A 16,308-nucleotide genomic window follows, 5' to 3' on the forward strand; every position below is an offset into this window, starting at 1 on the left:
CCGTTTCTGTCAAATATCCACGTTTTAAGACATTCTGGCCCGCAAAACAGGTTTTCACGAATGTGCCTGTCTGTGTGTAGATTTTGTTGTCTGTTAGCACAATAACTTTCGAAATAATTGACAGATTGATTTTTCCTTTGGTATACACCTTTAGTGTCATAACCTGGAGGCCAAGTTTGTTAGCCAGATATTTTGGATACAAATTCAAAAAGTTAAAACATTTTTGAAATTGTTGAGACCAGTTTTTAAAGATTAAACAATTTTATTGAAAGTTATTCATAGTACTCAAAACGACAAACAATGTATTCTTATGGCTTTTTCAAAAGAAAAGAAAATTACCAGAGTTATAGCATTTACAAAATTCAAAAAAGCCAACGAAAATAAAAATTTTAAACCAAACAATGCACGATATAAAAAAAGAGCCAGGAAAAAAGATGTTAATTTTTTAACACTCTACAAGATTGTTATATAGGCAGTCATTGTGGCTCAGATGATATGGTGATTGTCCTATGTTCCAAACCTGCAGCCTTGGCAGCCAGGCTAGCGCGGGTTCGATTCCCAAAGCAGGAAGCGAGGCTGGAGGTGCTTTCTGAAAGATTCGCTTCATTACATTGGTATACTACCCTACATATATCCTACAGTTTATAATTAACATTACAGTACAGTAGTTAATTACCCCGGCAGTTGATGCGACTATAAACATTCAACTAATGAAAAAAAGATTGTTATAACAACTTTGTTAATTCTCTTGAAAAATCGAAAATTCAAATTTTTACCGCCCAAAAAATGATGAAAAATTAAAAATTCCATTTTGCGGTCTTACTATGCAAGATGAGAAAAAAGATGATTGGGCAGAAATTATGCTCATCAAATAAATTATAAATTTGTTAATAATCACTTTTTGCCAGAATGCGTAGCTTTTTTTTTATTCGTAAAAAACAACATTACAAAATTTTTTGTGGATAAACGACACAAGGTACGAAAAATAGGAAAAGATCAAAGTTGCTTACCCAAAAAAAGATATAAAAATTCGTCATAAATAATTTCTGGATAGAACACGTAGTTTTTGTTTTAATCACAAGTAATAACATTAAAAATACAATTTTTGGAATAACGACACAAGGTACGAAAAAAATTAATAGACAAAAGTTGTTTGAACAAAAAATATCTAAAAAAATGTGTTAAACTTTCTTATGAAAATACATTTAAAATAAAAGAATTAACTTCTTGGAAATACGACAAGAGTTACAATACAATTTCATTTAATAAAATTTTTCACCTAAATTATATCTACAAATATTCTTAGAATCAGTTAACGCTAGGATGCATATGGCAAAAAAGAGCTACAAATTTATCATAAATAATGTTTTGATAGGAGGCCTAGTTTTTTTAATCGTTAAAAATAACATTAAAAATTAAAAAATGTAATTGTTTGAAAAAGGACACAAGCCACACAAAAATTTTAATAGATAAAAGTTGTTTACCCAAAAAGGATCCATAAATTTTTTTATTCTAATTTTTCGATAGGTCGAGTTGCAGCTAAATGTTTAATAACAGAATTGTTTTTTATAGCATGCACACTTTTTTCAATTATAAAAGCAAGACAATGGAAATACGTCTGTCTCAATACAGTACAATAAGGAACAAATCTTGAAGTCATTATAGTGGGTACAGTTTTTACTTTATTTTGTAATCTGTGAATAAGCAATTCCAGGCCGAGGTACAGAAATAAATTTATAATATACATTTGATATAGTAGTATTGAGCATAATGTAGAAAAGTTCGCATTTTGGAAAAATTGTATTGCTAAGCACGACGCAATAGGTGATGAGAATTTTGCACAATCCTGTTAAATAAAACAAGAATCCAACGATTAAATTTGGACCACAACGAATAAAAAAAATAAAAAATCCTATTGTAATCTGAAAAAAAAACAAAAAACAAATAAAATTTTCTGACAAAAATAAAAAAGAGGAAAGAAAAATGAGAAGGCAGCCAACCACATCACCTTCCTTCTCTTTTTCTTTCTTTCGTCTTCTTTATTTTTATTATCATCAAATTACAATAAAATAAAAAACATAAATAAAGAAATTTGCATTACCAACGTTTCGGTACTCGTACAGTACCCTTACCAAGGCAAGAAAAATTTAAGTGGTAGAAATTGACAGTACTCTTTGATACTTTGATACTTTGATTATTGAACGTTAAATGGGATTTTTAATTTGGATTTTGGTCTAATTTAAATTTCTTAAATTTTTATGAGAATGTGTTCATTGAAGTCGAAGGAGCTTTAACAAAAGAAAATTTAAAATCACCAAATTACAGTTGCCGGTGCTTTGGCGTTTAATTTTAAATGTTCTGTTCACATATTTGGGGGAAGTGCAAAGACCGAGGGCATAGCATGAGGTAGCACGAGGACATTATCCAGTGCGAGATTCAAGGATTCAACAGACGTGCGCCCTATAGGCCAGTCAAAGAAGCTGAATGAGGGGGCTTAAATGGAAATAATTTACAACAATGAACTAAGTTGTCAGGAAGCTTCCTTAGGGGGTCTGGAAACACCTCCAAAAATTCAGTAAATTTGGAGGGGGGGGGGGCGCTCGAGCCGCCATCTTCCAATATGGCGGCCTATTTCATGTTTCTGGATTTTCCTTGGGAACGGCTGTTTTAAGAGCAAAAATAGTTATATAATAAAACACTCTAAATTTTCTTCTGGATAAAAAAGGTTATATAAAATATTGCCATAAAGTGAGTAGTTTGCCCGGAAAATTGAAAACATTGAACATTTTTGAAAGTTCATTATTTTTGCATTTATGAGCGATTGCCTCAGTGAAAACGAGTGCAGTTTATTGTTTTGAGCTTGGCTGAAGGTAAGCTACCGTGCAATATTGATAATGTCGTTGTAGCTATATTATTTATTTAATACTGAAAATTATTTTGATCATTTTCAACGCCTAATTTGAAGAAGTTGCTTTCATTCCTCCAAGTAGGGACTTTGTTATTTACTTTCCTCATGTCTTAACAACGCATCTGGAAATTTTCGAAATTTTAAATTAATTTTTTGATATTAAAAACCGCCTGTTTCTGAACCTTTGTCAAAACTCTCGGAAAATCCGAGTTGAGTCTGGGGGGTGAAGTAGTAACGATGTATTCACTGCAGGCCCACTTTTTTCTTCAAACGGTAGAAAACATAATGCACCCATCGTAAATAATCTCAACTCCTTCCATATGCTTGGGACCCTTCGAACTGCATTTCCCAGGGCATAGAGCGACCACGTTCATGTGGCCGCAGGCGACTATCGGCGTCCCTCTTCCGCCAAAGCAAATAAGCGAGGGCAAGCGAGAGAGTAACGGGCTTGTTAGTACAGTCAAGCACATTTCACGTCTATTAAACGCGTTTTTTGTATCAGAAAAAAATCATGTCATTGCTGATTTTTGCATGAAGCATTCCAAAGGTGCTTCAATGATCGTATCAAAATTCAGTAATGATTGAATTAAAATTAAGCTTATAATGAAGCTCTGAAGTGACTTTAAACCTTTTGTTCGACACGCCTTGAAAATACTTCTGGCTTCACATCTAGTGTTGTTTATATAGAAAATCATTTGTAAAATAATAATTTCGAAGACAATCTAACAAGAACAGAAAATTATTAACATTCAATGAATTAATTCAGATCAATACTTCAAGGGGATGATAATAAAATAACCATTTTGTATCTCCATTCTTCTCTCGCTAAAATTTCACGCCTATAAAACGCGTTTTTTGTATCAGAAAAAAATCATATCATTACTGATTTTCGCATGAAGCATTGCATTTTTTTTATTTTTGCATGAAGTATTGATTAATTTTTAAATTCAAAACGACATTTCAAGCAAAGAAAGGCATTTTCAGCTAAAATAATTAACCTTCAACCTTCAAGAATATATTTTATTTTTTGTAATTAACATCTAATAATGACTAAAAGTATTTTTTCCGACGGCAATACAACAAATTGCATGACAAAGTTTTCAAATGTGTTTTTTTACAAAATATAAATTTGTTTGTTGCTTTAAAAAAAAAATTACTTAATCTATGAAAAAAGAAGAACTTCTTTATTCTTTTGCATTTATTCAAATACTTTTAGGATGAGAAATGCCCCAAATAAATGTAAATCAGATTATACACAATTTCTTATCACAAATGTTTATTAAATGATAGTAATTATGTATTATGTATTATTATCATTTATTATGGCATATGTTATCGAAGAGAACCGCAATTGTTCACGCTTTTACCATTAGTTACAAAGTTAAATATAATGAACAGCTTAAAATGAGATTTCGATGTCATCTGTTTAGTAAAACTATAGGTATCTGCCTTTGAAGCTTAACAACTCAATCAAACAAAATGCTAGCGCAACCAAAAATCAGTCATTTAAAAGCTGAAAGTGTTCTACGTTAATAAGCGTGGAGACGTTTATGTAAAAAAAAATGTTGTGCTTTGAAGACTGGAAAATGTATTGCACTTTTTTCATTGAATTGCTTTATAATATCCTCTTAAAGAATGGAAGTTACTAACAATTTTGAATTGAACAATTTTAAATAAAATGCAGATAAACTGCTAAATTGAGAATTTTTAACTTTTGAAAATTAATGAGCTCAAAGATTCAGATTCAATTCTATAAATATAAATCTACGTCATCAGTTTGAACTCTTTCAATTAAAGAATCAGTTAACTTTCCAATTTTTGAAATTACATTAATTCAAATAATTTTAAGATAGAAAAGCTGAAAAATGGACAGTTGCGTTTTTCAAACTGAGCACTTCTTAAATTAAAAATTAAATTCTTTTTACTTATGTTGTTTGGACATTCTTGAAAAGCTTCAAATTTTATTTTAAAATCTTGTTAAATCTATAAGTTTTTTTAAATTCATGCAACTTTAAAATTACTTTTGAAATGTTTTTCGAACTTCTGAATGTCTTTTGAAATTAATAGAATTTTTCGTTCAACTAATAGAAAATTTGGCAAATTATAAAAAATCACGTTAAAATATTCTAAACTCTTTTTTAACAATTTTGGAAATCTTTTAAAATCTTTTTCAATATTCTTTGTGAATAACATTCAAAAATGAAAAATGGTTTTTAATTTTCCTAGGAATCTAACGAGAATGTTTTTATTCTTTCTATTGAAGTTTTAAATTAATTTTCAATCTTTTCATAACTTCCAAACACCTATTAAAGTTACGCAAATTTCGTCTAGAAATAATAATGGTCCAATTGCTATTTAACATCTAAATTGAAACATTTCACTTAGACATTAAACCTTTCTTTTTAAATAACAATCAAAATAGTAACGTTCCAAACTCGAAAGATATTCGAAATTCAAACGATTCAAGCTTTCCCAGGTAAAACAATTCAATTTCAAATTGTTTATTTTTAAATATTAGTTTTTATTTATTCGGCTTAAATAATCAGTCAAATAAACGATGAGATAATTGAAACAGATAAAAATTGAACTATTATTCTGTTATTGAACTATTAATCTGAATTATTTCATAGAATGTTAATAATTTTCTGTGCTCATTAGATTGACTTTTTATATAAATAACAGTAGATGTGAAGACAGAAGTAATTTGAAGGCGTGTCGAACGAAAGGCTTAAATTCACTTTAGAGCTTGATTATAAGTTTAATTTTAATCCGATCATTACTGAATTTTGATACGATCATTGCAGGACCTTCTGAATGCTACCTACAAAAATCAGTAATGATATGATTTTTTTCTTATACAAAAAACGCGTTTGATAGACGTGAAATTTTAGCGAGAGAAGAATGGAGATACAAAAATGTTTATTTTATTATCATCCCCTTGAAGTATTGATCTGAATTATTTCATGGAATGTTAATAATTTTCTGTTCTTGTTAGATTGTCTTCGAAATTATTATTTTACAAATGACTTTCTATATAAACAACAGTAGATGTGAAGCCACACGTATTTTGCAGGCGTGTCGAACAAAAGGTTTAAAGTCACTTCAGAGCTTGATTATAAGCTTAATTTTAATCCGATCATTACTGAATTTTGATACGATCATTGCAGCACCTTCTGAATGCTTCGTGCAAAAATCAGTAATGATATGATTTTTTTCTTATACAAAAAACGCGTTTGACAGACGTGAAATTTTAGTGAGAGAAGAATGGAGATACAAAAATGGTTATTTTATTATCATCCCTTGAAGTATTGATCTGAATTATTTCATGGAATGTTAATAATTTTCTGTTCTTATTAGATTGACTTTTTATATAAATAACAGTAGATGTGAAGCCAGAAGTATTTTGAAGGCGTGTCGAACAAAAGGTTTAAATTCACTTTAGAGCTTGATTATAAGCTTAATTTTAATCCGATCATTACTGAATTTTGACACGATCATTGGAGCACCTTTGGAATGCTTCATGCAAAAATCAGTAATGATATGATTTTTTTCTGATACAAAAAACGCGTTCGATAGACATGAAATTTTAGCGGGAGAAGAAAGGTTCTCTTACAAAAATAGAAATTACTGTGTTTGACTGTACTAACAAGCCCGTTACTCTCTCGCTTGACCTCGCATATTTGCTTTGGCGGAAGAGGGACGCCGATAGTCGCCTGTGGCCACATGAACGTGGTCACTCTATGCCTTGGGAAATGCAGTTCGAAGGGTCCCAGGCATATGGAAGGAGTTGTGATTATTTACGATGGGTGCATTATGTTTTCTACCGTTTGAAGAAAAAAGTGGGCCTGCAGTAAATACATCATTATTACTTCACACCTCCAGGCTCAACTCGGATTTTCCGAGAGTTTTGACACAGGTTCAGAAAAAGGCGGTTTTTAATATCAAAAAATTAATTTAAAATTTCGAAAATTTCCTGATGCGTTGTTAAGACATGAGGAAAGTAAATGGCAAAGTCCCTACTTGGAGGAATGAAAGCAACTTCTTCAAATTAGGCGTTGAAAATGATCAAAATAATTTTCAGGATTAAATAAATAATATAGCTACAACGAAATTATCGATATTGCACGGTAGCTCACCTTCAGCCAAGCTCGAAACAATAAACTGCACTCGTTTTCACTGAGGCAATCGCTCATAACTGCAAAAATAATGAACTTCCAAAAATGTTCAATGTTTTCAATTTTCCGGGCAAACTATTCACTTTATGGCATTATTTTATATAGCCTTTTTTATTCAAAAGAAAATTTAGAGTGTTTTATTATATAACTATTTTTGCTCTAAAAACAGCCGTTCCCAAGGAAAATCTAAAAACATGAAATAGGCCGCCATATTGGAAGATGGCGGCTCGAGCGCCCCCCCCCCCTCCAATTTACTGAATTTTTGGAGGTGTTTCAAGACCCCCTAAGGAAGCTTCCTGACAACTTAGTTCATTGTTATAAATTATTTCCATTTAAAATCCTTTGTTGACTGGCCTACTAGGCGTGCTCAAACTTGCGCAGCCGGCAGATTTTTTTGCTACAAATTCTTCACTTTCCATACTACTCCCGATTGACTGTTCATGTTTATTGTCAAGTGAAGGTTTAAAAAAATGCTGACAGTGAAACGAAATAAGTGAAAATTTCTTTATGTCATTTTATGAAACATGAAAAATATGATTATTATTCTATGATCTTTTTTTGCATGTAACCATTTAATAATTAGCCAACATCTTTCAAACCAAACTTGTCAATAATAATTGATTTTAAAGGAAGAATCTTTATTATTTCAAATTAATATTTATTAAAAGAATTTATCTCATAAGTAAACTACTCTTTTATGATAATTAATGTTTAATCAATTTTAAAGTAACTGAAGAAATATTAATACATTGTTTAAATTTGGATGAATTGCAATTCAAAATTCCTATATTTTTATTCTGTGCGACCTATGCAATATTAGTTTTCAATTTTTCTTTCTGAATTGGTAGAAGGATTTTTTGAATTTGTAACATTTTAATTAGTTTAAAACCATGAAATTCTCTAGGCAGTGGGCTCAACATTTAAGGGCATGTGATACTTCGTCGCGTGGTCAATCGGCTACAGTTCCCCCGGGTTTTTTTCCACCAAAATGAAAAATTTCAAAAATTGAATTCGGAGATGCTATAAAATATCATAACGGACGTTCCTGGACTCTTTTTTTTTAGGGACAATAATAAACAAATTTCATTGTGCTAAATAAAAATTGTATGCATGTTCATTATTTTGAGCTTACGTCGTTTCTCATCTCTGTCATTCCGATAATTTGGAAATTATTTATGAAATAAACTTTTTTGATTGTCTACAAACAAGGTTAGTTCCGGGATATAGTTAATATGTTTATTTGTAAGTCTAAAGTTTTCGGCCAAAAATATTGTGTAATTTGGAAATAACGCTCGGGAGAATTGTCATACACATAACATCGAAATATACACACACGTTTTTAGAAAAATCAACATTTTTTGGAATTAACCCATGCAAATTAATCAAATTTAGCAAAATTAATTTGTTTTTAATTAACCGAGAAAAAGTGTGCAGGAACGTCCGTTAGCATGTTCGCTATCATTTCCCAAATTTTTAAGAGAAAATATTTATTATTCTAGAAAAAAAGCCGGAGAAACCTAAGACTGGTAATGTCGATAATTTTCTAAGTATCATATGTCCTCAAGAGAATACATAGAACGTCATAGAAACGTTTTTTGGACGTTTAATTCAAAGGACATTATTAAGGTGTTCCAGCAACTATTTTAAGTCAAATAACGTTTTAAAAACGTCCAAAATTCCAAAGACATTTTTAGGACGTCTTTGAAACATTGGAAGTTTGTAAAACCTTCTTTGGACTGTCCTAGGGCGTTTTCGGAACGTTCTAATAACCAAATCAATCCAAACAATCGTAGGATTTTCCTAGATTTTATTTAAAATATCAAGTTTTATAGTTAAATATAGTTTGGATTCGTCACTTTTTGACGATTCATGTTTAAATTGTTGGTTTTTCTAATTTTAAAGTACTTCCCTTTTTTAATTTTTTGTTCATTAATTTTCATTTTAAGGTTTACAATTTTAAATTCAGAAATTTTCAATAATGTCATAACACCTCATTTTATTTTTTTAAAGCAATTTTTCTACAATTATTAACCAATAAATCAATTCAAACTGCTTGAAATTATAATTATTTATACTTATATATTGATGTTGATGTTTCAGCAATGTTCGCAGAAAGATACAAAGCATGTTGATGTAGATAAGTCAGCTCTGCTGTGGAAAAAATTGCAAAAAATGCAAGCGCCATCTGATCTAGTACGTAGTTTATATATTACTTTATTACTTTTTTGACTATTCTTTAGAATATGTTCACAAGAAATTTTTAGTTTAAGTAATTTTACTCTTCTATAGAAGAAGAACAAGACCATAACTGCAGAAAGCGATAAAGAAGAGCAACAGAGTGCAAAGGTTCCCTCCAAGTTACAAATGAAGACACAAGAAATTCTAAACCGTGTTTGTTATACAAACAATATTCATGGAAATAACTTTATTATAAAAATTTATTTTGAATACTTTACACTTCAAATTTTTTATTTTCTAAATTTTCATTGCAAATTTCTTTTTTCAAATTATAAATGTTATAGAAAAATTATTTTAAATGCTATTTTTCAGAAACTTCCTCTTTCTTCATCGAAGCCAGTAGAAGATATTGATGGATCGAAAATACAAGGCGCAGCCGAGAAGGTGATATAAATGCAAGCACTATTGGAAGCAAACAGATGCACCTCACTGCCGCTCTAACATTTTGTTAATCACTAATATTGTCCTTTCACAGCTATTGAAAAACAAGGTCATCAATGGCTTTAAAAAAAGTAGCAGGTATTGAACGACTTCCAGTTAAATTTAACAAAGTATTTTTTAAAACGTATCTCCTTTTCACCCATTTATTAGTGGTTCTTTTAACATATCTACTAACCTTTTTTCATTGAAACAATTGCAACTATGAACGAGACTTCTAGTCTTAACATTCAAAGTAAAATCCAGACTGGCGAGCTCTTACCTATAGGCTTTGAAAACATGACAAAGTTGGATGAAATGAAGGTAGATACCTAGATTTAAAATAATCAGGGTGGCCGCTAAACTACAAAAAAAGATCTTGGTTTTCCGGTCTATCGGCCGCCTTGATAATGTTGAAGGGTTTTTTTTAATGCAAACTTTGTTTGCACAACTACTCCAACTAAACTGCTTTTTCGCAATTTTGTTATAGAAGCAACAAAGGACTAAAAAGGTTCCTAGGAAATTTGGCGCTACTTCTTTTCACAGAAGGAGTGTTAAAGATATCGAGTATTATTGGTGAAGTCAGCAATGCTCACAAATCCACGGTAGTAATACCCGCTCTAGATGCAAGAAAGTTAAATGCTGTTTATAGTACGTGTCCTTTAGTCAAAATTGATTGAAGGGGTAGTGAAAAACAATTTTCGAATATTTGTATCCAATTATTCAATTTCAACTGCGCTCTATTACGAATATGACAAATATCATCAAATTTCGCTTCCAGGACCATTCGCAGGTCCTGAGGAAAGTGAAGAACATATTGGAATTTCGGGCGAAATTTTCAAGGAAAGAGAAGATGGTTTTGAAAAGAAGGAAAGAAAGGAAAGGGTAAGTCCAGAGCGTATAGAAGATCAAGGTGAAGATCAAGAATTTATCATAGATGAAGGTCAAGAATTTACCATAAATGAGGAATTCGAGGATTCTAGGGGCAGGGGCACTCACAAAATAGGTTCAGATAATAATTATGATCAGGTAAGGAACTGCACAATATTTGAAGCTTTAATTTGTAATTTTTATTGTTGAATTTTTCATTTTATTTATGTGTGTTTTCAGCTTTTTTCTCAACAAAACTCAACAGAATTTAAGTAGGATGCCGGACAATAAAGAAGCCGTGGAAAAGTTGCAGGCTGTTGTCTTGTCATTCATAATAAGAACCGTAAGTAGAATATGTTTGCGTTAAGACAATAAGAAGCAATATCACCTATCTTTGATGTACATATATATTCATAAACCTTGAATAATCCGTTTAAATTATAAAAAATACAAACAATTAGGGTTGTAATTTCATAAAAAGAATTCTCTCATCAACTATTAATTAAATCTGACAAATTTTAAATTTTAAAAAAGAATGAGTATGATATGGCTGGCTGTTTATTTTAGGTTTAGTTGATCACTTTTGGGCTGTTTCACAGCACAAAGGACTCCACCGTAAGTGTATGGGAAAATGGCTTTCGATGGATATAGCTGAAGCTTTGTAATTTGTACGGTTATAAGTGCCGGATGAAATATCCGTAAAAAAAATCCAAAAAATGGGCAGTTTTAGCACTATGCGGCGCTAAGCGCTCAAGATCAGTGAATAAAACGAATTACAACAGATTTGGTTACAAAATCGATGTCAACATAGAAATCACGGTTCAGATCATGGTCTGTCATATTTTCGCCTACACGGTTGACTTATATAGCGCGCTTCTCAAAACGATCAAACGCTAAGCGCCCAAGATTTTAACTTGACTGATTAATCACTTCTTTAAAGACAGAAATGGTTTTCAAAGTAACATTAGTAATTAGTGCGCACATACCGATAATAACATTCTACCCTTCGCAAGAGGGTTGAACGCTCAGCGCTCAAGATCAGCGAATAAACCAATCCTAGTAACCTTAGCGACAAAAGCGATGTCACTATAAGAATCACCCATCAGAAATTAGTCAGTAATATGTTTAGCTAAACGAATGAGTTATATTGCGCGCTTCTCGAAACGATCAAACGCTAAGCGCCCAAGATTTAAACTGGACTAAGTAATTACTATTTTAAAGACAGAAATGGTATCCAAAGTAACATTAGTAACTAGTGCGCACATCGATAATAACAGTGTACCCTTCGCCAGAGGGCCGAACGCTAAGCGCCCATGATCAGCGAATAGAACTAATCCTAGTAGCGTTAGCGACACAAGCGATGTATGTATACGAAACACGCATCAAGAAGTGGTCAGTAACATGTTTAGCCAAACCAATCACAATATGAGGCGACACCGTTGACTCATATAGCGCGCTTCTCAGAAGGGGCCAACGCTAAGCGCAGAAGATTTGAACTTGATTAAGAAATTACTTTTTCAAAGGCCTTTCACAAAAGAAATGACAGACAAACATACCGTGGTCGATGGACGACGTACCATTTCTGCCTTTAAAAAAGTGATTAATTAGTCAAGTTAAAATCTTGGGTGCTTAGCGTTTGATCGTTTTGAGAAGCGCGCTATATGAGTCAACGGTGTAGGCGTAAATATGACAGACCACGATCTGAACCGTGATTTCTATGTTGACATCGCTTTTGTAACTAAATCTATTGTAATTCGTTCTATTCACTGATCATGAGCGCTTAGCGTTCGGCACTCTTGAGAACAGTACAATGCTATTATCGGAATGTACGCACTAGTTACTAATGTTACTTTGGGTACCATTTCGTCCTTTCAAAAAGTGATGAATTAGACAAGTTAATATCTTGGGCGCTTAGTGTTTGATCGTTTTGAGAAGCGCACTATATGAGTCAACGGTGTAGGCGAAAATATGACTGACCACGATCTGAACCGTGATTTCTATGTTGACATCGCTTTTGTAACAAAATCTGTTGTAATTCGTTTTATTCACTGATCTTGTGCGCTTAGCTCCGCATAACGCTAAAACTGTCCATTTTTTTGGATTTTTTTTGCGGATATTTCATCCGGCACTTATAACCTTAAAAATTACAAAGTTTCAGCTAAATCCACCGAAAGCCATTTTCCCATACATTGAGAGCGGGGGCCTTTAAAAATATAAAATGGCTGAATTATATTTACAATCTTTCTTTACTTTCAAGATTCACATATATCACTTATATATTAAGTTGAAAAATGTAGTAATTATGAAAAGAGACAAATATTTCAGAGTTCAGGATTTTGAGAATCACTTCAAAGTCCTGTCCCACAAGTTTTTTGTCTGGTGACACGGAAGTGCTATTTTAGGTTAAAACTTGAAAATAATTATTTAATATTTTAATTATTCAAAAAACGGCCAAAAATCATTAATTTTTCAATTACAAGGATTTTTGAATTGTTAGAAATTGAAACTGTAATTAATCTTTTATAATAGAATTTCAACCAATTTTATATTTTTTGGTAGAAAATGAAATTGAACTATTTGATTTCAAATGAGCTTTTTTTTATTAAAAATTAATTTACACCTAATACTGATGAATAGCATTTATAACAATTTTATAACTCATTTTTATGATAATTATATTCTTTAAATAATGAACTTTGCATTTTTACACCGCAATTTTTATAAATCAATTTAGCAAAATTTTAGAGCGCGTATTATAATAATCAATGATCTTATAGCTAGAAAAACACATGTAGTAAGCTTCTTGCCACTTGGTAAACTCTTACCTGAAAATCTTGTTTAAGTCCCCCCAATATTAGTTCATGCGTTCAATGTCATAAAAATTTTATTAATAACTGTTTCATTATTCCGATTTATAAAAAATCATTGCGCTACCCTGGCAGACCGAAGGAACCGAACGGAGCTTCTACAAAGTACCCGTAAAGACCCCATTGGGTCCCCATTCAGTTCCTTTTTAAAAAAACTCGAAAAAACAGCAAAATCAACTTTGAAATTGTTGAAATTCGGATTCTACGTTAAAATTCGCTACAGATGGTCGCGGAATAAACGCAATAGTTTTTTTTTGCAAGGGTAAAAAGTTAAAAAATATATAAGATCTATAACGCCTGTTGACTGCTACTCATAGATGATGCGTTTGAAGTGTAGCAGTCAACAGGCGTTATACGTCTTATATTTTTTAAAACTTTTTACCATTGCAAAAAAAACTATTGCGATTATTCCGTGACCTTTTATAGGAAATTTTAACGTAGAATCCGAATTTCAATAATTTCAAAGTTGATTTTGTTGTTTTTTCGAGTTTTTTAAAAAAGGAACCGAATGGGGTCTTTACGGGTACTTTGTAGAAGCTCCATTCGGTTCCTTCGGCCCGCCAGGGTAATTTGTAAGGAATAACGCAATACATGATTACTGTAAGAATTTTAATTACAAGAGTAGATAAATCCTTACAAAGTTGGAAAAAAATTACATTATTGAACGCAAATTTCTGCCAATTGTCGAATATCGGGCTTAGTTAAGTCTCTCACTTTCCCCTGGACTTTTCACATGAAAGTTTATGAAAAAAATTAATATTTACTTTAAAATTAAACTAATAATTATTATATTTCAAGTTACATTGAAATTAATGTAATTTTATATGGAGAGTAAAGGTGTTATAACTGTTTTACAGAAAAATAGTCTTTTGACTTAAAAGTTTAAGAATTGGGACAAATTTTGTTATTTCCTTAATGTCAATTCTTTATTTCTTGAAAATTCGTCTTTCTAGTTGAAAAATTCATAATTTTAGTTTAAATTTCATCTCTTTGGTTACAAAATGTATTAGTTTTTGAAAATACTTTTTCGTCGGCAATAAATTAATTTTTTTGGGCGAAAAAGTAACTTTTCTACTTTTGGTTTAAATTCGAATCTCTTACAGAAAATTAATCTTTATGATGGAAAATTCATTTCCTTCTTTTTACAATGCATCTCTTAACAGCATCTGCATTCGTTGAAATATCAAATATTACATTTTCTATCGAAAATCCATATTTGCAGGTGATAAATTTAACTAATGTCTTGAAAATTCACATTCGAAAATTCAACTCTGGTTAAAAATTTTAATATTTTGTTGAAAATCTTTTCTTTTTGTTTTAAAATGTCCACACTACGTTTTTATTAGGAATTCTATTTTTTGTATTCAACTCTTTTTGGTTAAAGATTAATCTTTTTGTTTGAAAATTTGGCCATTTAGTTTAAAATTTATATTTGTAGGTTGAAAATTTAACTATTGGGTTGAAGCTTAAACTATTCGTTTGTAAATGCAAATCTTTCATTAAAAAGCGCAATTTTTAACTGAAACGTTTACACTGAAAATGAAAAAGTTTAATTTTCAGTTTAAAAAAAAATAACGAATTTGCAACCAAATAGTTACTTTTTCATCCAAAAACATAACATTTTAACAAAATACTTAATTTTTTAAATAAGTAGATAAATTTTGAACCAAAAACCAAAAAATATGATTATTTTTAAACAGCAACAGCTGAATCGAACCAAAAATTTAAAGAAAATTTTTAACCAGAGATAAATTTTTAACTAAAATAATGAATCTTCAACGAAAAAAATTAATTTGTAAAAGGTCGTTCAACCTTAAAACAATTAGAGAAATGTTCTACAAAAAAGATTAATTTTTTACCAAAAAAAAAAGAATTTTCAACACAAGAATTAAATTTTCAACTAAAATGGTGAATCTTCAACCCAAAAAAATCCATTTTTACTCAATAAGTTTAACATTTAAACAAGTAGACGAATGCAAACAAAAAAAACCAATTTTAAATAAAATAGTTGAGTCCTCAGCAAAGAAGCTTTAACAAAAGATAATTCACAACTACCAAATTTAGATGTATATATGCATATATGCATATATTATAGAGCGCAAAGCTTTAAAACGAACAACGAAAAAAGACAAATATCCACAAAATTGTTGAGTTTTCAACCCAAAAAGGCAAGTTTTAAAAAAAATAGTTGAATTTCAACCAAAATGGATACATTTTTATTGTGTTCCTGTTCAGTAAGAAAATCAAGTTTCTACCTAAAGAGATGACTTTTTAACAAAGAAACAATTTTAGTCAAGACAGAATAAAAAATGCAACTAGCTTGTTGAACATATTGTACAAAAATTTTTAAAAAACTGTTCCCTTATAAATAAATCAAGTAACTGGTTGAAAATTCGTTTTTCTTTTTGTAAAACATTAATCTTATTTCTTAAAAATTAATCTTTTGAAAATAGAATATTTTTTTATAACGAAAAAATAGTTCTCTTAAAATTTAATCTAAAAACAACATAATTCCCTTCTTGATCGACTCAGCGACTTGAAGTGCAGAACCTGTCTAATGTTAAATGGATTCGGTTTGCTTTGAAATAATTTTTATAACACTGTTTCTTTTTTTTTGAAAATTATTTTTTTTAACAGAAAATTCAAAATCAATTTATTGGTGTGAAAATTTAACTTTCCATTTTTCGTTAAAAATTTATTGATATTTTCAATTAAAATCTTTTTTGGTAGAGCTGTAATATAGTCACAGCTTCCTCCTTCGATTAGATAAGCAGCCCTATATATTTGAGGGCTTCAGGGCCACTAGTTCAGTTCTAATCTTGACTTTACTCTG

General features: G+C 30.6%; 1 protein-coding gene across 1 annotated transcript in view; it reads left to right on the forward strand.

Moving 5' to 3' along the window:
* Positions 1 to 10,261: 10,261 nt before the first annotated feature.
* Positions 10,262 to 16,308, forward strand: part of LOC117169110 — a 237,248-nt gene continuing 231,201 nt past the window's right edge. Inside the window, exons 1-3 of the mRNA XM_033355268.1 lie at positions 10,262 to 10,343; positions 10,520 to 10,767; positions 10,849 to 10,951. Coding sequence (XP_033211159.1) covers positions 10,760 to 10,767; positions 10,849 to 10,951 — 111 coding nt within the window. The 5' untranslated portion in view covers positions 10,262 to 10,343; positions 10,520 to 10,759. The remainder of the gene's footprint in view (positions 10,344 to 10,519; positions 10,768 to 10,848; positions 10,952 to 16,308) is intronic.

The sequence above is a fragment of the Belonocnema kinseyi genome, chromosome 3, assembly GCF_010883055.1.
Source record: "Belonocnema kinseyi isolate 2016_QV_RU_SX_M_011 chromosome 3, B_treatae_v1, whole genome shotgun sequence".
Classification (NCBI taxonomy): domain Eukaryota; kingdom Metazoa; phylum Arthropoda; class Insecta; order Hymenoptera; family Cynipidae; genus Belonocnema; species Belonocnema kinseyi.